The 25,548-nt window shown below is 38.6% G+C and overlaps 1 protein-coding gene across 2 annotated transcripts in view; it reads right to left on the minus strand.

The window, feature by feature from the left end:
- The window catches only part of Fbxl17 (F-box and leucine rich repeat protein 17), a 472,329-nt gene that overhangs the window by 218,679 nt on the left and 228,102 nt on the right, over positions 1 to 25,548 (minus strand). Inside the window, exon 7 of one of the 2 annotated variants that reach the window (XM_087906004.1) lies at positions 17,324 to 17,865. The exons of the other annotated variant lie outside the window; for it this stretch is intronic. Coding sequence (XP_087762130.1) covers positions 17,691 to 17,865 — 175 coding nt within the window. The 3' untranslated portion in view covers positions 17,324 to 17,690. Of the gene's footprint in view, positions 1 to 17,323; positions 17,866 to 25,548 lie in introns of those variants that run through there. 2 annotated transcript variants of the gene reach the window in all.

Raw genomic sequence — 25,548 nt, forward strand, 5'->3', positions numbered from 1 at the left:
ACACCTGTAGGGGCAGATAGATGGGTAAGCTGTAACTCCAGGAGGGCTTCAGTAAATATGAAATTACTACTTACATTCTGAAAAAAGACCAGAAATTTATAGTGGCTACTATGTATTACAGACCCATCCATGCACTTAGAGCAGAATTTAAAACTGTTTTACGTTTTATTTCGAGTATGCCACACTGTAGCTGTGGAGGTCAGAGGACAACTGCTGCAATGGGTTCTTCCCTCATCCCCTGCGGGTAGAGAGCCCACAGGGCTCAGCAGCAGGCTGTTCATCTGTCCATGGACTCACTGTGCCCATCCTACAGTAGGGCAGCTTTCAAAGAAGGTCTTGGTATGTAGGGATGCAAGGTTGTTAATTTTGGAGTCAACCTGTCAGGAATTGAGTGTTGATTTCTATGTCTACTAAAGGAATGATGCACGCAGGTGGGTGGACGGGGAGTGTGTGGATACCATGTGTGTGGATACCATGGCACACATTACACAGGTAAGGGGAAAACTTGTTAAGAGTTTGCCACTCTTCTGCCATATGGTTTGGGGAAGGGGATGTGGAGGGGGAGTATGGATCAAACTCAGGTCTTCAGGCTTGGTGGCAGGGACTTCTATCTGCTAAGCCATCCTCCTGGCTTCTAGGCTGACAACTTGAAACAGATTTCACTTGGCTTCAACATCTCATCCTTAGTGAGAATGTTACTTCCCTTCTGGTATGAGCAGGCCCGTTTTGCACAGGGATTTCATCTCTTATCTAAATAACAAGAAGGAAAGTTAGCTACAACTTACTGCACCTACATTTTTTTCTAATTCTTTAAATTCAAATTAGGAAAACTTCCAGGATGTGTATTTGGGGATGATAAGTACCTAATGCCATCATCTTCCCATCTCTTGATGCTACATTAATCAAATATCTCCACAATGATCTGACTCACTAAACAAGAGAACTCAATGACTTTCATGAACCCTTTACACAGAGCTGCATGTGTCTGATATTGGTTTACTGGTATATGTTTCAACATACTGACATTTTCTGTGAATAATCTGTAGGAGATTAAGACATTCTAATTATTTTAGTGGCCTAAACATTTCAGGTATCAAACTAATCAACAGTATGATTTTAATATCCTCACTTGTAACAAGTATTCTACAGGGCATCTTACAAGTAAGGAGTTGATCATTTACATCTGTAGCCTTACCTTCACAGCATAATTTAAAACTAATAATGCATTTTAGATTTTTCAGATTTTATTTCTCTAGGTGGAAAACATTTCATCTTGTGGAACTGTGATTTGTTCTTCTAACAATCCAGAAAATGCTTGGAAATTTTTACTAAAAAGAATTTCAAACTTCTAAATAGTAGAAGAAAGACTATGAAGGGCTGTGTGTATCGATACATTATGGAGTGCTGTGTGTATCAATCAGGTCAATTAATTTATGACTAATTTTGGTTGGACTGCTTCCCCTCCACCAAACTATTTTTAGACAAACAGCAATAGTTAATTCATTATATTTCTATTTCAACATGTATTTCTGAAAGATAAAATTAGTTAATATTTCAACAATGAAGATTTTCATGGTCCTATCTATTTGCATCCTGTCAGGATTTTGTTTTAGAATGCAAGATTAAAATATTTTAGATGCACCCGACTTGATAATTTACATGTCAACATTAAGGAATTCTATGACTGAAATGTGCCTGAATTCAGGTTCTTTCTGACAGGCCCTAACTATGAAATTTACATTCCATTTTTTAAAAATGAGAATGTGAAAAGAAAGGCAAGCTGTAATGTCACATTTAATCAGTCTTGTGAGCCGAAAAATTCCTTCATTTCTTTGCATTCATGGGGGAGCTGCTCATAAGATCAACTCATTCTTGGAATTGAGAAGTACTGAGACAAATTTAAACCTTTCACCACAAATACAGATGGAGCTGTAAACATAAAAAGTCGGAACATCAGAAGTTCCACAGCAAAAATCTGTGATTACCACAGCTTTCAGGGGGAGACATTTTGAGGGGAGAAACAGTGAGTGTCGGCACTACTCTCCAGTTGAGAGAATTGGTTCATAAAGTCTTTGCTGTGAATTTCGGAGAGCTACCAAATAAAAATGTAGGGTTGTGCCATTTTTACATCCGCTTCTTGTTTCTGGGTATACTCAAAGGAGGCGTTAAGAACCTCTTCAGAGCTCTGCTTTAAAGGTCTTGTGAATGGAATGCCATAGCAGAAAGGCAGAGAAGTCCAATGTGTGTATACAGACAGACCTCTGTCCATGAGCCAAGATTTTATTTTCAAAGAGACACAAGGCCTTCTCTTTGAACAATGCCATGGTTAGCTCAGCATACTGACACAGGGCCTGTGCCAGGGCATTTAAGCCTTTGGATGTTATACTATTCATTACTCCAAATGATGCTTGCCAAAGACCATACTGAATCTATTCAGTACAAAGTTTGCACTGAGCACAGTCAGAGGAGGTCAAGGAAAACATGAACAAGTGTTTTGTATGCAGAATCTAGCTCCTGGCAGTAACTTAGTGTAAGGGTTCCCAGTCAGTTCCTCTCTCTTAAAACATGGCTTCTGCACTAAACTGAGTCACACCTTTGCTGTGCTCCAGCATCAACCGATCGGAAAGGTTGTAAAGTGTTTGTAGTAGTCACTTTAAAACACACTTTATGATACTAGTTTTCCACATGTGCTTTTCCCAAGCTTCTCAACTGTACATGAGATGGAGAAAGCACCAACTTCTACTCACCTGGTAGACCATCCTGGGGCTTCTATTCTAACTAAGAACATTCACCAAAGTCACTAACAATATAGAACTGGGGTTTACTGTGCATGTCACTTCAAAGTCAGGAGAAATGCAGTGGTTACACACACACAGGCGCGCGCACACACAAATTCCAAACTAGACATCAGAAAATCAAGCACCACTGGGAAAAATGGAACATCTGAAAGAAATCTATGTGAAAGGGCATGCAGAATTCCAGGGTAGACAGATGTCAGGGGTCAGCACTCTGTGTGGAGCAGACCACTACACAAGTTGCTGGGGCTCCAGTGAGATGAGCTAAGTCCACTTGAGCAGCCTGTATCGTATCCTAAACAAGGATTAAACACAGAAGTGTTTGTGTTTTAGTTTGTTTTCCTTTGAGAGGTGTCCATTACAAATGAAAGTACCTCTGGTTTTAAAGACTGAGGTTTGAGGAGCTGAGTGGCACCGGAAAGCTGCATGACAGTATCAAACATCCCAGTCCCCACACACACAAACTCAGAAGTAACACGTACCATTTTTAAATACTAAAATTGTTAGTCCCAAATCATTTCCAGTTTCAAATTAGGAAAAGAAGTTATTACAAGTTTAATTTTATTTGACTAAAATAGCTCTATTTTTGCCCATTTTTAGAATCAAGGCAACAAAATCAAGAATGTGGTGAGTAAAAAAAAAAGCTTTCCAATCAGATAGTAATCTAATCTTGATTTCACCACTTACTAGGACTTAGTTAAGATATTCAAATCTTTCTGAGCGACAGCTCACATATCTATGGATAGAGAATAATGCTTCCATTGTTGATTTGAATTAGAAGTGTACGGGGTGAAGGGTGAGCCATCTCCCGGCCTCACTCTGGAGACAGTCTGGAGCACACTGGAGACAGTCACTGCAGAAGGGGTCTTGTCTGTGTACCCACCTGCCCTTACTCAAGTTCATCACTGTCCAGACTGCTAGTGTGTTCTATCAACAAGCAAAATTCGGAAAATTACAACCTTCATGAGAATATATTTCAGGCAGAACAACACTCAGGAATAAATGTTCTCTGGGTGTCAAAAATGTTTAAGTGTCTAAAGACTACACAGCAGAAGAAATATGTAAATAACACCTTTTATAAGGTAGAAAAATTTTATGACAAAGCAATTTTCTCATGACTTTTTTCTGTCAATGATATTTACTGTTATGAAGAATGTAAAGCAGACTTGAGAGACTAAACAAACGCCCTAACATTTGTTAATAGGATGTGGTAAAGTATGTTGTAAATACCAAGATGAAGCCAATGGTGGGGGGTATTTGCCTTCAGAATTACTGTGTATTCTACAAATGCATATAACATGTTGTGAAGAAGGGTAACTACTTCATTTTTTTCTGTCTCTAACAGCTTTATTTTATGTGAGCCAGTTAATCTGTCCGTGCTCTGCTTAAACCCATCAGCTGTGAATTCACTTGGGTGGAATTCGGAAAGCAGTCAGAGCAAAAGAGAGTTATTTCATCAACTTACACGAGTATGCTGAAGGGAACCTGTATTTAGTAGTTCACTTCCTGAGACTTCAGCTACTCCCTGCAGTTTACAGTTTGAAGCTTCAATCTCTCCACTCTTCAGGTTCAAACAGGTTCAAAATTTAAACACCTTTCACTGGAAAATATAGAAAGCCAAGGCATGGCCTCTGTTTAAAAACGGGGTATTTGTTGCTGTTCTTGTGCAAAAATTTTTTTGATAGATGATCTGTGACTCACTTTCTTCAGTATAATCTTTGCTATAAAATACTATGATATCATTTAAGAAAAAAACACAGAAAATCAGAAGTATAAAAGTCTGGTGCGAAAAATACCTTTTAGCTGTCGTGTTCGCCATGTATTTTATCATGCAGTTTACGCTCTTGTAGCAAATGTTTCAACTGTTTCAGGACGAAGAAGGTATTTTCTCCTCTTTCCTACAGTGCTTCTCTCTCTGATGGCAGTGTTTGGAAGTCAGTTTGACTTCATCATAGTTAAGAGGATAAGACAGCCCTTGGTAGTTTGCATTGGCTGTTTGTATTTTACCTCTCAAAAAGTTTCCCTTCATTCAATCTCACTCTTGCTCTCTGACCAACTCACTTCTACAGTTTTATCATGTTGATTCTCTCCTTTTATTTCCCTTCTCTGATACCCTTTTCCTCCATTTCACAAAGTAAACTGCGTAAGCCATGATGTCTATAATAGGCTTTCCCGTATTTCGTTCATCAATTGGATCCACTCTAAATAATAATTTACATGTAATTGTATTGCTCAATGTCACTTTCATTAGAAAGATGACCTGCGTTTAAAATAAAGAAATTAATCAATCTTCTAAGACTTCTGCATTTGTAGAACATCAATCTAAGCTACAGTTTCAAAATGTCCAATTAAATGTGCAATGCTTATTGAGTGTCTCCCACATTACTCGCCTCTGTGCATCTCTGATAGGGAAGAAAAAGCTAAAGAACTTAAGATACAGTCTGTGCCTTCCAAGAAGCTTATTTTCATTAGAAGACTAAACTAATGCACATGAAAAGTTAAGGGGGAACAAAATAACAGATGTGAAGAGTAGCGTCCACCGAGTTCAGTATATGAGGATCTGCAGTCCTACAGCAATAAATAACTGCACAGTGCAGGCCACATGGCCCTGTTTGCATGAATGGTGTATTTGGCCACACGCTACAAATAAGCAGAAGGATGCTTACAAGAGCTCTGTGCAGCAGGAAAAAAAATGTTCTCTTCACAGAGTTCTGTTTTTGTTTATTTTGTTGTTTTGCGGGGGGGGGATGTTGGTTCTTATTTATAATGAAAAGTAACAGGAATTAAAAAGAGGGAAGAGAAATCTCGTTTCATGGAGCAGATTGGAATGAACCTTGGAAGCTAGGTAGAGAGGAAAAGGACAGGACGGTGATTCAGAAAGAGCAAATCAGGTGGAAAGAATGTTGCTGTGCCTTTGAAAGACTGTCATCATGCCAGCTTGGCTTCGAAAGATAGATCATGATCACGCAAAACTGTAGTAGGAAAGTCTGGCTGTTGTGAACTGGCAAGGGCTTTGACGTTATGCTGTTATTGTGACATTAGACCTTGCATATGTTCTCAGAGTTGCCTCTCACAACAAAGAAGGCACAGGAGAAAACACTACTCTCCTTGGATACATACCCAAGTTCTAACTATAAACAGGAAAAATGTGGGCAAGGGCTTTTAAACGCTAGAAAATAAAGAGCTATGTTCAACCCAAGTATCTGTGAAATACAGTCTCTACTTCATCGCTCATCCTAAATGAAGCGCAAAATTCCTTCACAAAGGGAAAGGGCAAAATACCTTACTTTTCACTCTTTTCTTTTGGCATAAACACTTCTGATGTTAACCAGTAGACACAAAGGAAAATGGGCCAATGAAAACTCTGTGCTATTTTAAAAAGCCATCAAGTGAAAATTACGATTTCTTACTTACTCTAAAACTGTGCATGATTAGAGTAAAAAGGTCAGAGATGGAAGAGGAAAGTGAGTCTGATGTTCTCTGACGTTCTAATAGTGTTTCCATGGCATCTATGGATCATCACCAGAAGTAAGGAGTGATGGTGCTTTTAAACATGGGAGACTGAGGTTCAGAAAAGTGAGGAGATGGATTTACTCATAGTCGCTCAAGCAGAAAGGAGTCGGTCAGAACTCAAAGCCAATTCTAATTCCAGGGTTACTTTCTCTATTCCTTAACTAACAACCCTACTGTGATACACACCAGAGCACAATGATTGTGGAATACACTGCAGCTAGGGTCAGCCTTAACTGTGCCAGGCATCCAGGGACCAGGAGAAAAAGCAGGATTCATGACTTTCCTGAGGAATTTTTTTTTTTTTTTTTTTTTGCTACTTTACCTGCTACACTGAAACTACTCAAATCATCCTCTTCCCCTTTGGTTAGTAACTTTGGGATTTCTAGTTCGTTTTTGTTTGCTTGCTTGCTTGTTTTTAGCCGAAAACTGAATTGAGGGACCAACCAAGTGTTCTGTCACTGAGCTAAATCCCAACCCCCTGTGCCTCCTGGGAGAAGGAATGCTGAGGTCATCCCCACGGAGAGAACAATAGGTATCAGAGATAATCCACAACTAAATGGAATTCTTCTTAATTCTCAATTTTCAGTTCTTTTTTATTCTCTTTACATGAGTCCTTTTTTAAAGCAGTCCTTTCTCCAATTGACACGTAACTGTCAATCATTCCCCACTGTCCTACTTAGGAAAGGCTCTATGGAGTGAAAAAGAAACATTTCTTAAAGAATTGATCTAAAATTTCGAGAGCATGTCTTTAAAACAAAAACAGTGAAATTTTCTATATTTATTATAGTGACAAAATAGTAAATTCTCTTTATATTCAGAATTCTGCTACATAGAACACTGCCCTGTCTATACTGATATTCTGTTTATGATCTAATAAATAAAGCTTGCCTGAAGAGCAGAGTGCAAAGGAAGTCACAAGTCAGCCATACAGGCCAGGCAGTGGTGGCACACCTTTATTCCCACCAGCCACACTAGTTAGCCACAGAGGCCAAGAGGTGGTACCCACTTTTAATCCCAGCCCTAGAAAGAAATACAAGGTAGAAGGTGACAGGAACTCGCTCTCTTTTCAGTCTGAAGATTTCATAGAGGTTGGCTGCTTTGCTTCTCTGATCTTTCAGCTTGAACCCCAGTATCTGTCTCTAGGTTTTTATTAATCGTGCTACACCTGTACCCATTTTTTAAATACAAGGAAATAGCAAAAAAAAAAAGCCAGAAAAATTTTACAAAATATATCTTATCTGGGTTCTGAAACAAAACAAGGTCAGGAAAAGATTTAGCGCCTGAAACCTTCATTGCCTATGTCCCATGGGGAGAAGCACCTCAGGAATGGAATATGTACCAAGACCGGCAGCTCCATCTGACCCTCTCGCTGGTCTCCACACTGATCTAGCAGCAAATGCTCCTGGCCACATCCTCAAAACACATTCAATCCAACCACCTGTTCTAATCCTTGCTCCCACCACCAAAATCCACATTACTGCTATCTCTCAGCAAACTCAATACTTCCTGATTTCTTTGCTCCCATCATTTACCCAATACTAGCTGCTTACCATAAATCCTAAATGATATAGGGAAAGCACATATCCTAAGTGATAGATCCTAGTGATAGCCCTAAATAATTCTTGTGAGGTACAGATCAGATTGTGCCATGTTCCATTCGAATCCTTTCAATAACTTCCCATCATAGCAAAAATAAAATCCATACATTTTGATATGACCCATGAAATCCAAACTAACCTGTCTCTCAGACAGGACTGGAACATTATTTGCTCCCCACATCTTCACCAACTCTGCTCTGGCTGTACACTGTCCCCTCTATTCCTCACCAAGGCTTTTCTGTTGTAGGGATGTAGTTAACCCTTGCTGTTTCCTCGTTTATTTACATGGCTCGCTCCTTGCCTTTACCCAGTGCCATCTCTTCTACAAAGGGCAGTCGCATCATCCTTTAGAAAAACTTAGAAACTAGAATCTTTAGCTCTACACCGTATCCCTTATAGCCACTCAATCTGATCACCTTTCCTTACTGCTACCTAGTATTAAAAGAGTCCTTTTTTGTTCACTTACATCCATCCACTGGACAGTAATTCCCCAGAGGCAGGGACTCTATTTGCCTCCTGGGGTATCTCCAGTGCTACAGTGAGTGTTATGGTTAGAAAGATCACAGAGTATTTGCTGAACAAATGCGTAAATATTCAGATGAACTTCAATGGGAGTTCTCAGAGAACCAGGAAGTACAATTTCTTTGGACGTAGTCACTCATCTAGCCTCTGCGTTGCGTATATAAAATGTCTGAAGGTGACAGAGGAATTGAGGAATGAGTGGAACCAGTACACTTTCTGGTACGAATTAGATCTATATGTTTAAAGGAAGCCACGAGTAAAGGCTAGGAAAAGCTTAACATATCACTGAAGTTTCCTGCTGTAACTTGTTTTTTCCCACAAAAAGTAGAGAGAGCTTAGAAATCCTAGGTCTGTTTCTTGAACTCAGATAACTAACTTATAGGAAGTCCTATCATTTTGGTTGGTTTCTCACAAATCTAAAGGCACAGTCCAAAACATAAAAGGGAAAAAGGGGAAGTACATAGAGCATTTGAAACAGAGGGCACGGAACTCTGGGGTAAACTGATGTGCATCAGAATGCATTTCCTCAAATACGGTGCCTTCATATCTGAGCAACACCCAGAGCAGATGGTGTCTCTTAGTTTCCTCACCCACTTCTGTTGAGAAGCACATCACAAAGCCTGGAAAGAACTGCCCTGACCTTCCCCTGAGCTGTCCTGACTATTGTGAGTAAACCTTCCCAATCTCCAGAGAAAGCAGGAATTCTTATCTCTGAAGATAGAGACACCAAAAAGCTTCTGAACAAATAGGTTTTGACAAGTTCCCCCAAGCTGGTAAATGATGGCCATACCTCCTTTCCACTCAACTCCATGACTCTCTTCTTATTCATCAAACCCAGCAGAAAAAGAAAACACTGGGTTTCCATTTTCATAGGGCTTCATTTCAAAGGCTGCTATGCTGCATAAAACTGAAAATACTTTTCTCTTGCTAACCTGTCTCTTGTCACAAAATCCTCAGCTGTAAACGCAGCAATAGATAGGGAAGGAAAATATGTATTTCCCCTATGAAGTAGGATACTTCTATCTTACTGCTAAGTTTCTCAGGCATGCAGGGCTAGTCAATTAAAACTCTGTATACACTAAATAAAACAAGTGATATAAAGATTGAAATGTGTCTCTGTACCTTTGATCATGTTACTACTTTTATAGAAATCACTTTCCTAATAATCCGTTCATTAAACCCATATGGGCGAGGGTGGTGGGAGTTAAGGAAAGAACCCACTCACTCTAGTGAAAACAGAAAAAAGGATTTCTTGTCTGATAGTAAAGATCTTTGTCTAGTGGGCTTTCATGTGATAGATTTAATGGCTTTATTTTCTTCTGACTTCCAGGTCAATGAAGCACTAAAGCATCACTGGCTCCAGGCATGAAGGTGTGACTGTGCTCCTTCCGGCTCTGATGCCGAGGCCCTAGTTAAGTCTGGCTCCCTGCTCCCTGGCCAGCCAAGCAGAGCTCTCCTGCTGCTCCGTCAGCTCATTTTCACTCACTTGTTTTACAATTCATATGAGAAAAGCCATTTGAGTCAAGAACACCCAGGCAGAACCTGAAGCATACTTGTGAATTAATCTCTTATATGGTCCTTTCTTTGAGTTTAATTTGAAATAAATTCTTCAATAATACAAATTTGTTTTTGTTTTTAAATGCAGAAAATGTGTGTGTATTAAGAATTGAAAAAGGCTAAAACAGAGTATTTCCGAATAGAGAACTTCTGAAATTTCTCAAATAGGTACTAATAAAAATGATTATAATTCATTAGAGCTGTTATTAACACAACGAAACCTATGAATTAATGCATGCATTTGATAATGAGAATTAATTTTAATTAATGGGCCCTTTATCGAGTTTGCTTAAATGTAGGTACCTGCTTAGCATGTTCATTTCCACACAGGATAGGAAGGTATAGGGTTGAATAATTTCACTTTTCAAAATCTGAATAATGAAGTTTTTTTTCCAAAGTACTGTTCTTTTTCTTGTTAAAAGGTTTGTCATTTTTGATGAGAATCATCACTCATCAGCCCTGTATCAGTCTTCTACCCTTTTATAGTATTTTATTTCGTTGAAAGTATTAGGTTTGTGCAGAAAATATTTGATAGGATTACTGCTGACTATACTTAATCATTTAAGGAAAAATAATCCTCCAGCATCTTAATGAAGATGAGCTTCTATGTTCTTGTTATCAGCAAATAGTTAGCAAAAATGTGCCAGCTGCTGTTAGCCTCAGAGCCTCAACCTTCCCCTTCCTCCCGAACAGTGAAGATTCCACAATCAGTAGTACCGAGTGAGGCTCTTACTTGGACAATGGCAACAAGAAATCTTCAACAAGTGCTGTCCCGACCCCTTTTCTTTTGCTTCAGATCCAGCTGAGCAGCAAAAACTGCTTGAAATTCAGCAATCACATTTCTCACTGTTCCAGAATGACCTATTTCGCACTAGAATGAACCAGTGAATTCATACATATAAATAACTATCTACAGACACTGCATTTCAAAATATGAACAAGGATAACTTCAAAAAAATAAAATATAAAATAAAAAAGACAGAAAGAAGAAAAAAGGGTGAAAGGTTGGGGAATATATTTTAAGGGTTGATTAAATCAGAATTTTTAAACTTTTAATATGATAGTGGTGAATAACCTAGGTTTATAACACAGATATCAACACTACACGAGAGGTACTTTGGAATTTTCTGTAAATATATACATGACAGTACATGCAAATACAGCATTTACAGCCAAGTATTCCAAATGGCATGTATATAAACTGCCTTTTCTTGATAACTAAATAAAAACGTGTTAGCAATTCTCAACAGAATATACTAACAAATTACTGAATGGATGTCCATAGTATTTACTGAATATTTTTGTGTACAAAACTCAATTATATGCCAAATTTTGCAAACAACCTTTCTAAAACTTTCTGATCCCTCAAAACTATTTTTATTTTAAATAATCTCCCAGTATATAAAAATGCACACGCTAGAGTCCTCACGACACTCTGAACCACTCTCCACTCACCACTGTTTCCAGTGACAACAAAAGATGACCACATGTAAACTCTCAAGTAGTATTTGTCAAACATGGCCCTTGTGGTTACAGACATCTGGGCAGTGTGTGAATACCCACTGTGTGCCTCGCATCAACACTATGGCATAAACCTGCTGTCAGACAGTGAACGAAAGCAGATGCAGGCAGGGGTCTCAGAGAGGGAAATGAATGAAGAGCACTCTTCATCTAAGTCAAATACTCACCTACTTGAGAGCAGGCAAATACTGCAAAGGGAGAGAGATCAGAGCCCATCAGTCTCAGCTGAGAGAATAAGAATACTTGCTACAATAGCTTTAAGATGCCTAAGCTTACATTGTCAATATATAGCAAATTCAATCATTGCATAGAACTGAAAAACAATCCTTTAGGGGATAATTGTATTAAAGTGTTGTGTGTAATGTTTCAAGGGTGGGAGTAAATATGAATGGAGGCAAAAACAGAAGTCAGTCCAGTAAGCAGCAGAGACAAGGAGACAGGAGAAAGAAAAAGACGGTCCCAGAATGAAACATAATCCTGAGAAGTAAGACGACTACTGAGGAACCCCCAACAGATGCTAAGTCAACTTTCAAAGCAAAGCTGTCTCTCTGAGGAATATTCCCATAGAATGAAACATTCAACACTTTAAAGGTTTTAACTCTGTCTCCTCTAAAACTGGGAAGTGTTTACCCAAGTCATTCTATTCAGTATTTCCTCACTCTGAACCAACCCTGTAGAAAAAAACGGTATATCCAGTCCAGAAATGAAGCTGTACACTGCTGCTTTCAGAAAAGTGATTTTTCAAAAGAAAAAGTACAACCAAATTGAGGAATATATATATAAAGTAATAAAATTTAGTTTGTGATTTTACAGCTTTTGCAAATAAAAGACATTTGTAATTCTTATTCTCAGTAGTCACTTAAATAAAATACTCATCTGCAAGTCTTTACACCTATAGAAACACGCTTTGGCAACAGGATGCACTTCAAACAGCAACCCTGAATAATATATACGAAAGTCAAAGAGCTCACCTTGAATATTGTTCTCCGTTAAACACACACACACACACACAGCACCTCCACAAAGTTTCTTCTCTATTTTGTGAAAATAAAATTTGCCCATTCCACATACTGCAACTTCCCAACTTTCACAATCAATTATGAATTTATTATGAGCAGTGGGGATCTGTTTTTTGTTCATTCTGTCTGAAGGAGCACCTTAAAATTCACTTTTTCTAGTTTCCAAATTATTATAAATTTGGTATGACATCAAGCACAAACCATCATTTATAATAGTTGAATGTTGTCACTGAAAGGCAATTAGGCACACATCACTAGTATGTGATTGAAACAAACTAAGCAGGAAAAATAATATTATAGCCAATAATGAGAAATAAAGCTGTATGTTCACGGACCTCATGCTGTTTGTGATAGTGGAGTGGGCTAAGTGACTTTTATACTCTTATGTGGATGTTTGTCTTTCAAATTGAGTATATCAAAAAAAACATTCAAAGCTGCATAACTCTCCCTGGGACTGGGTGGAGCACACAAATGCTTGGCACATTGCAAATGTCTCCGGCTCGGTAAGCTTTCACACGCCTGAGAAGGAAAGTAGAGGCAAGCTACCGAATGCTAATCACAGTGCTGCAACTATTCAGCACACTTAAACCCTTACAGGAAACATATTTGCCATGGACTTTGATACTACATCATTTTTTAATATTGCTCTCACGCTGTTGGATAGAATTTCATGTCCTAAGCCCATAGAACCACGGAAAATGACAAACATGTTGCAGATTTCTTTTCTTATCTGGAATATTAAAAGAGTGCCTCTAATCTTATACAGAAATATAGGGGGAAAAAAGGGGGGGACCATTTTAAACTAGCATGCACTTGTTGAGGGTAAACGAAGTCATAATCCCTAAGCAATTGATGATTTCATCAATCACCTGATAATTGGTAAATTCAAGACGTATGTGAAAGAGCTGGGAGTAACTATTAGAAAATGTCTGAAGCTATCTATAGTATCCAGGTGCAGTGCCCTGATAGGATGGAAGCTCTCAAGTGACGTAAACAATGTGGTTGCTTCTTCCTCACACCAAGAGAAAAACATGAAAGTTTGCAGTACAGGGAAGAAAAATCTAGGAGAAACACGGATGTTATTCACTGAATTTTAAATCTAAATTGTTTTCAAACTCTGATAGTTGTATATGTTGTTATACATTTTAGTACATTTTAATTTTTTATTTAATTACTTAACTAACATTTCCACAGTCACCACTGGATTCATGTGCCGATGCCCATCTCACAGGAGTCCTTACAAACACGCGGTGTGAACTAGCATGGATGGGAAAGAACCGACCCACCCAGACGTAGCCCAGCTGAAGTTGTTAGAGACAAGTCGGCATGAACAAAGAATCTTCACCATCTTTCTACTTCTAAGGGGGAAAAAAAAGAGTAAAATCTCAGGTTTCATATTTTTAGCACTAATTAAACATTGAAAATGTATTCCTTTGAGCAGTTCTACAAAATGACCCAGATTTATAGACGGCATCATTGAAAATGCACTTGAGTAAGATGAGAAGGAAGAACCAAAGCTGTCAGAGGCACAAGAGAAGCCTCCGTTGTTCCTCCTCACATAGCTCCACACATGCAGATACAGTACCTGACTAGTATAAAAGCCGCAGGATAAAGTGAGCTACACAAACACACACACACACACACACACACACACACACACACACAGACCAGCAAAAACAGCATAGCAAAACTTCCAGAACTGTTTTGGTTTATTTTCAAGTTAAAAAAACATTAGCTTAAATTTTAATGAATCAGACATGGCTTGGGGGAAAAAAGACGGAAGGGTAGAACTCATAATTAAAATAAAGATGATAATGAATACAACTGTCCTGGAAGAAATGTGTTTCACAAAAGAAAAAAAGGGGGGGGAATGAGGAAGGGAGAGAAGGAGGGGGTTGAAAATCAACTAGAGCAACAGCAAAGTTAAGGAAGAAAGAATATGATGGTGATCATACAAGGATCTCGGACCGCTCTAAGCACAGTAGTGAGAACAGAGTACTGGAGAAAGACAGGAGAACAATATCCAAATGAGTGGAAACCAAGTTGGGTAATCCTTTAGGGATAGAGAGCTCCACAAACTCAAACTGGACAATTAGACAACAAGTAATGAAACGAGGGGTGCAAGATCCAGTTTTCAAGAAAAAGTTACAGCAATGAAAACATACTATTCACTAAGAAGCACAGCAGGCAGAGCCACAGTGGAATACACCAAGCTGTCCAATCCCTAGTTTTAGGACCAACCCCGCACCCCAGTCTTCAGCATGGCTGACCTGATAACTCTCAGGCCTCATCAGGTGAGCAACCCTGCAACCTGAGAGGAAAAAAACACATGAAATCAAGATGTAGACCAAAATAATACTTCTCATACTTTTGAGAAAGCTAGAAATATTTTGCCCAATATTTACAATGTTTGAAACATTTAAGAGGAATCTGATATTTTCATTTTTAATTTAAAATAAGTAAAATAAGCTAACTAATGGTAATCTTGAAATTTTAATTTGAAATATTTAAGGGCATTTTATTTTGAGTTAGGTATGCAGTGGTTGATAATACCCGAGTAAAGCACAATTGAGGCCTTTTCAGTACACAGTAGTGTTCGGGAGATTTTGTTTAGATTTATAAGGCTGCTTTATAAGGGGTTAAAAGTGTTTGAGAAAATGAAACATATTGGTAAGGTTTAGTTTGGAATAGAAACAAATTTAATCAATATGAAAATGTTTGAAATGTTTAGAGGAATTTAATCTGTCAGTTAAATAAGCTGATTTGATCGCCCTGGAAGAAATAAAAATGTTTTAAATATATCTCTAATAAATATATTTACCAATGTATATTTTGTAAATTCAGCTTAAAGGCTTATAACCATCCAGCTTTATGATTTAAGACTATTCAAAAAGATTATTAATTATGATACTGGAACTGTTACTTATCTATCTCACATACCAAAGACCCTTAAAGTTCAAATGACTCAGAAAAATCACTAATTTCTCCAATCAAGGGATAAGCACAATACAAAAGGTAAGAACCGTCGAAAGATAATCATCTAACAAACCTGAGACATTAACGTTTTCCATGAGGCTATGTATGCACGCAATCTGGAGATTCCCCACACAGCACTACAGGTTTGTAAGAAGCTTTATAAGCTAAAAACACACTTCACTCATTAGCTTTCAATAATGAACTTAACTTAATGCTCACGAACACTTTTACAGAATAGAAAATGTTAAAGACAACAGTTCAGGAACTGCTGTATTAGAGAGCTGGACACGGATCCTTTTCAGGATGCTGGGCATCATGAGAAATAAAAATGGAGCTGGGCGATGATGCTGCACACCTTTAATCCCAGCACTTGGGAGGCAGAGGCAGGCAGATCTCTATAAATTTGAGGCCAGCCTGGTGTACAAGAGCTAGTTAGTTCCAGGTCAGGGTCGATAGCTACAGCGACACCCTGACTCAAAACAAACAAACAAAAATGAAAGAAAAGAAAATGGTTACAGGTGACAGAAATTTCCATTACTTAGTGGTACCACATAACACTTGACAAAAGGCTACCTTAACAAGACGGAATATTCCGCCCCATGACATTGTGAGGGTCCTCAGAGAAACGGTTTGTGTTTTTCTCATAAAAATACCACATCCTTCCCTCTTAAAACCCCAGGCATATGTATGGACTCCACTAATTCCTAAACTCATACTCAATATGTATCTACCAATCAACTACTCAATAGATGTGAGCACAGTTAAGAAGACTCTAGTTCGGCCTGCCTGGCAGAAATTGGTCCTGCCCTCAATCATTATGCTTAAACACTTCCTAAGTGTGCTCGTTCTCTCTTCTGCATATTCTCTCTCTCTCTCTCTCTCTCTCTCTCTCTCTCTCTCTCTCTCTCTCTCTCTCTCTCTCTCCTCCCCCAGACTCATTCTTTGCATTTAAGAAAATCTTATGATTGTATTCATTTTTTTTTCTTCCATTTGTTTCTCAATTCCTCCATGTCTCCAGATTTTTCCTGCCTTAGGAGCAAGCTATTGTTTGCTGTTTTATTTCTGTGCTGCATATACATTCTGCATATATTATTAATTCAAAGAACATATGTGTACTAAAACATTCTAAAACTATTATTTTCTGATTCATATATTAATATCTTGAACAACTCACTGAGTTAGTGAATTTTATGAGGCAAGGCTCTGGGATAGATGCAAAGGAAGACATAGTATACATAAATTCAAGAGAGACTCTGACATTCCAGCCAACCCTATTGCTCTTGTTAAGTGCCCAGGGTGAAAATTCTACAAGGTCAAATGGGAAGATCCTACCTGACCCTGGTGTGGATAATCATGTCCTGAGGTTGTGCACAGGGAATGCCACTAGTCCCAAATCACCAAATGTATTCTATGCAGAGCCTGGAATAAATTAAGCACTTTGGGGAATGGAAACTGCTGTTCTCCCCGGGAAGAACCACAGCTCTATGAACAGGTCACAGTGCCCGCCTTGGGCATGTCAGGTGTCCAGCGGGCTGTGACGTTCTTCCTAGCCCTTCTCAGCTGGAAGCGGCATAATAGGACCCATTGTTAACACTGAGAAAACCAGGACTCTCAACTTCAGAAAGAGTTTGCTTCCCTCTTACCAAAGACTAACTGCAGAAAGTCCTGGAATACAGACCTACCAGGATTAATGAAACTGCATCATTCATATTTTTGTCAGACAATTAAATAAAAACACCTACTACTCTAATGAAGAAGAGTTCTCTCTAATAAGTTGTGTCTTGAATTAAGCATTGTACAGAAAGCTCTATGAAACAAAGTGTAGCCAGCACAGTCTATTTATTTTGAAATTAATTGACCCCCTCCATTATAATAATAAAAGCAATTCCTTACCATATCATTGTGTTTTTCAAGTAACTCTAGGGACCAAAATTCACTAAAAATAATCCCATGATTTTGTTTCCACAGTATAAATATCCAGGAAATAGAGATCTGAAGAGCACCACTGGCTCCAAGTATGGCTTCATCAGGTTCTGGCATTAGCCTTGCTTCTAAGTGCGTACTTGCCATTAAGTCTCTGTATTGTTAGCATATGCTGACTGCGCTACAGTGCTGGGTTCACAATTAACATTCATGTACCCTTCATCTCATTCCAAAAGCGATGGTAGATGAGGGCAACGTAAAGCTTCCTAGGGGCAGAAGAGGGTAGAAAGTGTCCTGTTCCAGTTCCTTAGCATTTTGGAACAAAGAGGTTGACCAACAGTGCGGTGCCAGGCTACAGGATAAAAGGTCGGCAGAAGCTTGTTCACGTCATAGAGAGCAGCACATCCATGACCTTCACAGCTTTTTCTGAATTTGTGCTTCCTGAAAAACAGCATTCCACAAATGTAGTAAGCCTAATCCATCTACCAATGTGTTTAGGCTTGATTTTGTAAAGTACACAGCAACAATCGCCAACTTGGGGGTCAGGTTTTGATTACAGAAGAAAAAAAAACACCCCAAAAGATTGGTACATAGATTGAACAGGCCTAGCTGAATTCAGGTGCTAAACATTCCTTATTATCCAAGGTGGGCTATATCAAGGTGAAAATCATATAAGAAATCTCACTGTTGTAAAATATGCTTCAAATTTGACCACTGCATTGAATAACTATTTATTTCACAGACGAGAATAAAAACATTTTAAAAACATAACACAAATAGCAGCCCTGTGGATTCAATGTGTGCTTTGATCTTATTAACAATTAAAATCAACTAGGAATGTAGCTCAGTTGGTGCAGTGTTTGCCTAGCATGCAAAAGGCTCTGGGTTGAATCTTCAGCACAATCAAAAACTTAAGAGCATGAAATCCCTGTAACACAGAGAAAAATAAACTTCTAAGCTAATGATCTCATCCAAAAGTTTCCTCAACATATCCTTAGTATCTAGGATAGGACCTGGTAGTATAAAAATAAATTAAAGAATAAATCTATCAATACCACAACTTTTAGGTTTTTTAAAAGTGAGAACATAAGCCATTACAAAAAACAAACCCAAAAGTTTAACGGATTAAAATATTTAAATTCAGCTCTTATTTGTAACAGTTTCTAAATAAACGTAGTACATTAGGAGGATCTTAGGGGCTGGGGATACAGCAGAAGAATACAGCCCTTCCTTTCATTTACACTGACCTGGCTTCAATTCCTAGTACTACAGAAGAAAATAGTTCAGTGAAATTTGACAACAGGAAATATGACATGATGGTGAAGAATACACACACTGCACCCCATACATGAAGATGTGATAGCATTGGAAACCACGAAAGGCTATCTTTCTAGGTTGTCTATAGGAAGTTCATAGAGATTTCATTAAGGCTTACTGTAGAAAAAAAAATGGTGACATGAATTAGTAGATATAAAATCTGTTTACAAGTTGAAATTTGTCTTTCCTTCTCCTCTTCCCTCTCTTCCTCTCTTCCTGCTTTGTTGAGATAGGGTCTGTCTATGAAGTGCATGCCAGCCTTGAACTAGTGAACTCCTATGTGTGCCTCCAGAGTGCTGGAATTACATGAATGTGCCTCTATGCCCAGCTCCTCATCTTATCTTAAGATGCTAAGAAATGGTACTTTACTGCTCTGTAATTTTACATCTAGTCTAACCTAAAGCTTTTACATCTGGTAAGCTCCAATCCTACCCAGTAAAAGGACCGAGTCAAATCAGTAAATGCTAAGAACATCCTTGAAAGGCAATGAAATATTATTTTCTGAATGCCAAAATCATACTCCAAAATATATCAGTTCTTTAGGATGAAAACACCAACAGCATCAACAGCAAGCTCTTACACTAAATAGTACATGTTATGGAAAAATTAAAAATGCTGCAGGATCCCCGGTGGCAGTAGGCAGCAGAAATGCTGGAGGTCTCCAAGTGGTGGTAGCGGGCCATGTGGCAGCAGGCAGTGGGCACTGAGAGCCGCCAGTCCAAGGCAGAGATGGCTGCCCATCCCCAAGAGGTGACTGGTCCCAGGCAGGGAGACACGTGGCAGGCGGGCAAGAGACAGAGACACATGGATAGGCACACCATGCAGAGTGAGGTTGAATATTTATTCGGGAGGCTATGGAGGGGGAAGGGGAGAAGAGCAGAGAGAGAGAGAGAGAGAGAGAGAGAGAGAGAGAGAGAGAGAGAGAGAGGAGGGGAGAGGGGAGAGGGGAGAGGGGAGAGAGGGAGAAGGGGAGAGGGAGGAGAGAGGCAGAAGCAAAGCTGCCTCTCTGAGAGGAAGAAGAAAAAGGAACAATCATTACAGCACATATCATAAATTATAGTTTTATATAATTTGTATTATTTATAAAACAATACTTTTGGAATAGATATCTTTATGCAGAGTCTATAAAGTAGATGCTATCTTTTCTTCCATTTTTAAATACAAGAACACTGAGGCATACAAACGTTAAATATCTTGCAAATAGTACATAACTGATTCGTAAGAGCCAAGATTCAAATTCAGTCAGCCTGCTCCTCATTCCACCTTCTTAATAACCACATCTTACTTTTAGGTTTTTTGTAAAAACTCATGAAGTAGGGACATTGCTACTTAATGGAAAGATAAATACTGGCAGCATATTTTGAACAGTCCACTTATTAATTTCCCTTACAGGAGCCACCTGAAATGGTTTATAGGGCTGAGAATACATGAATGCAAAGGAAAGAAGCAACAACAAAATCTTTATTGAGAAATTCCTAGTGGTAGAAAGCCAACATTTAAAATCTATACCAACTGCACATTAACACATATACACACATGAACATTCAAGCATACACAAAGGAATTACAGTAACATATATGCTGTTGGGGACCAGCTTTGACAAAATTACCACTTACCAAGGTAGGGGCATGAGGAATAGAAAAATAGTAAAAAGAATGAAGACGCTTGTGAGAATATAACAGAAACATAGGAGAGCACCAGGATGGAGCTCCAGGGAATACTGAAATTCGCCCTTGTTCAATTTTCCATACCTTTTAGACCCCAATACAACAGGGGAAAGAAGACAAAAGACTGTCTTAACATGATAAAAAGGACAACTAGAAGAGTTACTTGCTTCAATACTTGAGACATCAAGTCATTAATCCTTGAGAAAAGCATTCTGTTGGCTAGGCAGTGAACCCACCCTAGACCAAGTACCCAGAAGGAAGCCACTCCCAAGGTCAAAACCTCTTAATTTCAAAGAAGGAGCAGAAGTTTGCCTGAATTTTGTGACCATTGGTCAGGGTGGGGTGGATCTACCTGTAAGGGCCATCTTAATGTCCAAAATACCAAGTAACCACACCCTAGGTCAGGGTGTGTAGCCACACTTGTTGTCAACAACTTTAAACAAGCAAAAACTCTCTGACATTCAGACAAGATAAAAATAGGCTCACATTTTTGGACCCCCACAATATGCAATGTCAATAAGGCAAATACAAGTAACATTTTTCATGATACCCACCCCAGAAAGCGTTATAAAAAATGACCACAAAGAGCTGTCCATTAAATACCATCTCTGCTACTTCTTTGGGCTCTCACTCTGAGAGCACAACAGAAAGCACATGGAAGGGACTGTGTCCCTAACAGCCACCTCTGGATGCTGGCAGAGCTATCACACTCATTAGCCTAACATCCCCTTCTGAGCATCTGCTTCCAGCACTCACTCATAACACATGACCTCACTTTGTGGGCGAAGGTCGGAACCCAGGGGCGCCTGCCTGGCTGCTTCTCACCTTCCCTCTGGCTTTACCTTCTATCTGTATCACACTGCATCTCTTAGGAAAGTCTTTTTATGGTGGTTGTGGCTCTTGTGTGCATGTGTTTGGGTAAGAATTTTAGGTTTTTTTCTTTTCAAAATTGTCACCATACCGTCTGTAGAAATCCTTCTGCAGGAAAGTCAAGGCTAACACTATTAAAAAGGGGAGGAAGGAAAGGTTTTCTAGAAACTGCTAATAAGCATCTATGTGAAATAGCTTTTTCCCCCTCCCACACAGGCAAAGCTACAAAGAAGAACATAACAACAGCTGAGGAAGGCAAGGCGGCCTACCTTTAGGAGGGCACTGATGTCTTATCCACCCACAAATTTAAAAATAAACAGCAGTGGATGTACTAAAACATTATCATTTAATGGCTTTGATGCAAAAACAAAACAAACAAACAAACAAACAAAAAACCCTACTTTGCAGGATTCTTTTTTTAGAATGAGATTGTGTTATCTGGTAAAGGGGAAGGAAAATGAGAATCTGTGGTCCTAAAGTGCTCAAAGTCAGTCTGTATATGCAGAATGTGACATGTTTTTGCCCTGTGTACAACAGTCTGTTTCTGCCTGGATCTAGTCTACAGAGCACATGCTAATCAGCTCCCATTTGAAACCACATTAGAGGATGAACCAAGCCAGTCAGAGTCAAAGACAGTTTGCTTATTTTGAGTAGGGAATCACTTTATGTTCCTAATGCTGACATCACTAAACTGCTTTAGCACTGTAAGACAAACAAGGAATTTGTTTACCTTTTGTCTTTGTTTTCAAAATTCTCTTGACTTAAGTGCTTTAGATTAATCTTAAACACTGGAGGTTCTAAGTCATATGGAGGCTAAGTGAGAGCTAAGAAGGAGAGATATCTTTATTATTTGAATGCACATTAAACACGGGGGTTTATAAGATATGAGGTGTACCAGAAAAGTAGCAAAGGAGCAGGAAAAAAAATGAGTTTTAGTTCCAAACATGCAAATTTCTAGGTCTTTGACCTTGACTTATTAGTTAATCCCTCCAAGCTTCAAGTTCTCCACATGTAAAACAGGGAGGCAGACTGTACAAACTCCACAGTTGCTCAACACTGACAAACTCTACACGTAAGCAAATGTATCTGAACTGTAAAGAACAGGCACAATTACAGGTATTTAGGTGCTGCAGTGACTGAAATGGCAATACTACAATATGTAATGCTACAGAAAAATATTCCACTTTGGCTCAAAATGCTGCACTTTATTAAGAATGCTACCCAGCTACTAAGCAAATACCTGTACACTGAAAATATTTTTACAGCAAGCATAAACAGTTTGACAGTAATTTGTATCATTCTCACGGGAAAATAACTTCTCCAATCTCATCTTTCTAGTCTATGTAGCAGTGCCAATTTATAGGCATATAAAATTTGAAATCTCTTCTGTGCATCAATTATAACTTACGCAGCTCCCTGAGCAGCATTTAAAAAGCAAAGAAGTGCAAACAATATTCTGCTTGCTGACACAGTAAAAAATTTAGCTAGCATTGCTTTAGAACTTCACAATTTAGCTGCAATCAAATATCCTGTTTTTGAAAAAAGAGCAGTTAGGGTAATAGCTTAGGTAGATTTTAAATTCTACATCCAACTAACCTGTAATTACCCAGCTCGTCACCTAAGGAAACGAGCAATGACCTGAGAATGAACTAACAATCATTTCCTGCTAGTTTCTTGGGTAGTAAAAGATGCAAAACTCCTACATTTTATTTTTTAAAGCTATATTTCAAATCTCAGATCTACAAACAATTAAGAAAAATAAATGTAACACAAGATACATAAGTGATCCTAACTTCTGGGGGTATTCACTGCCCGGACTAGAGAGAAAGAACAGATAAATCTATACAAAAATAAACTGAAAGTTTGTGAAAGTTCCTAAAGAATCAATAAAGGAAAATCACATAACAAATAGCACATACTAATTGGAACCTAACTTAGAAAGAAAATGTTCTAGATGTGCTGTTTAGAGTTTATATGTAGCTCCACTGACTACCGGTGAAATAGGAACGGCAGAAGGTAATGCACCATATTAGACCTTTTACAACGGCAGATGGTTGTAACTGATGAAGGTAGCGTTGGTAGGCTACACTTAGACATTCTGGTAGATATTTGCATATAACATTCATTAACATAACTAGAGCCTGGTAAAAATTTAAATGTGTGAGGAAAGGATCCTTTATAAACTGGGAGAGCAGATTTATGACACAACGCTACCATTCAAAGGGCAACCAAAGCTCAGGAATTAGAAATTGGGTTTCCTTGTCCAAACACAATCTTCTGTCTCCCCAAGGCATGAACCCAAATGAAACATCACACCTGCAAGTCCTCACAGTCCAAAACGTCCAAAGAGTCAACATAAATTCTGGAAGCCCACAAGTAAAAATTCCTATTTCTCAACTCCCTAATTTTAGATTGCTCTGATGGAATGGGATTTTGAGAATTTCCCCTACAGCAATCACGGTCAGTAACAAGACATGCAGAGGCAAGCAGCTTCTGGCCAGCTGTGGACCAGAGATAGTACTAGAGTGCCGTGCTAATGGAACATGGCTTGGCTATAGTACAGAGCATAATTTAGCTTCTAATTTGATCAGTTTTAAAATCAGGTTGGGGGGGGGGGTACCTTGGGCTCTAGGCTAGAACTTGGCATATAAGGTATTAGCCCAAGGGCAAATTTCCATAGGGACTATCTGGGTGTTCTGTAGGCTGAAGCAAGATAAGATTCAGTACATCTCTCTTCACATTCGAGATTTTGTCTCCTGTGTTAGACCACCACATATTCTTTAAAATGTAGCTAATAAAGGAATAAACCTGAAATCTTTACCCAATTTAAATCAGAATATATATACTTCATATTAAAAGTGACTTTTAATAACTTTCTGGGGGGCTACACCACTAGAAGTAACTGCTGGTCTGTATTATGCCAATGGTCATGGGTAATATTCTATGTGTATGTCCATCACTGATTCTCATAGATAGCCGTGGCCATATACAGGAAGAATAGGGTTGCCAGTTCTACAGTCAAGGCACAGAATTTTACATTGCCAGGGTTAGTATGGTCTTCAGCTCACTGAAAGATTTATTTAGCAAATAATAATAATAATAATAATAATAATAATAATAATAATAATAAATACCTTAGTATTTAAAGATGTAATAAATGGTCAAGGAGTCCATCTGAGTTCACCACAAGTCTTGGAGTGCCAACACCTTCCAAACAATGCAGTTTCCACCTTTCTCTGTGTACTAGGCTCTTATTACTGTGTACGTGTGTGTTTTGTTTGCTTGTTCACTTCCTTACACTAACAGATGAAAGAAGAAAAGCAAACATGAACTGGCAGCTCTCAGGCTGCATCCTCTCTGTAGCTCAAGCAAAGGCTACAGCGAGGCCACCACTAAGCTCTGACTCCCAGGTCTATAATGATGACTGAACTGTCCCCGAGGTGTTGCCATCAGACTGTCTGAAATATAATCGCTAGTATAGCTGGGCTGGCACAAGCAGACAGAAACGTCCTACTCTTACTGGGGTGAGAGAAATACAGGATAGAACTGGCTTAAGAGGAATGGATTTTAGAGGTTAGTGAGGCCTAAGGATGGCTGCTTTGGGGAAATGGAGATTTTCAGAATCCTGAAGAAGGTAAGAAAGGAACACTCAGGACTGCTGGAAATATAAGCCAAAAGAGAATTCCATAGGAAGTATTGGGGGAAACCCTGGATGACACTTAGCATGCTATTTTGAGTTCAGGAAATATGTGGAATTGGAAATGCAGTTTGTAACACCTTAAAAGTTTGCTTAAAACCAGTTTATTTTAACAAAATCAATCTAATAAAAAAAGAAAATAAATTAAAATGGATTTTAAGAATATGCCATGTGTAAATGCATCCTCACAGTGAGACACGCTTGTGTAAGAGCCCTCCTGGGGCTTTCTGAGAGTTGTCAGTTTTCATCAAACAATCCTTTTTCTTTTCTCTGCTTAACCGGCTATTAAAAATTTCTCCTTAAAGCTTGATTACCTCAAAACTGTAATCATCCATCTATGATTCTTTGTTTCCACTGAGTTTCCCACTGTATAGGAAGCCATATTTTATGTTCTTCACTGAAGATACTGTTTTCTCCAATATCATAATAACTTGAAGCAGCTTCGTAGCTAACACCCACACTCACACACATACATGCATACATACATACACACGCATGCACACATACATAAACACACACACACACATACTAAAAAATGGTAATGAAACTGATTAAAAGTGAAAGGGTTATTAA

This window comes from Myodes glareolus, chromosome 1 (genome assembly GCF_982192425.1).
Source record: "Myodes glareolus chromosome 1, mMyoGla1.1, whole genome shotgun sequence".
In the NCBI taxonomy this organism is placed as follows: domain Eukaryota; kingdom Metazoa; phylum Chordata; class Mammalia; order Rodentia; family Cricetidae; genus Myodes; species Myodes glareolus.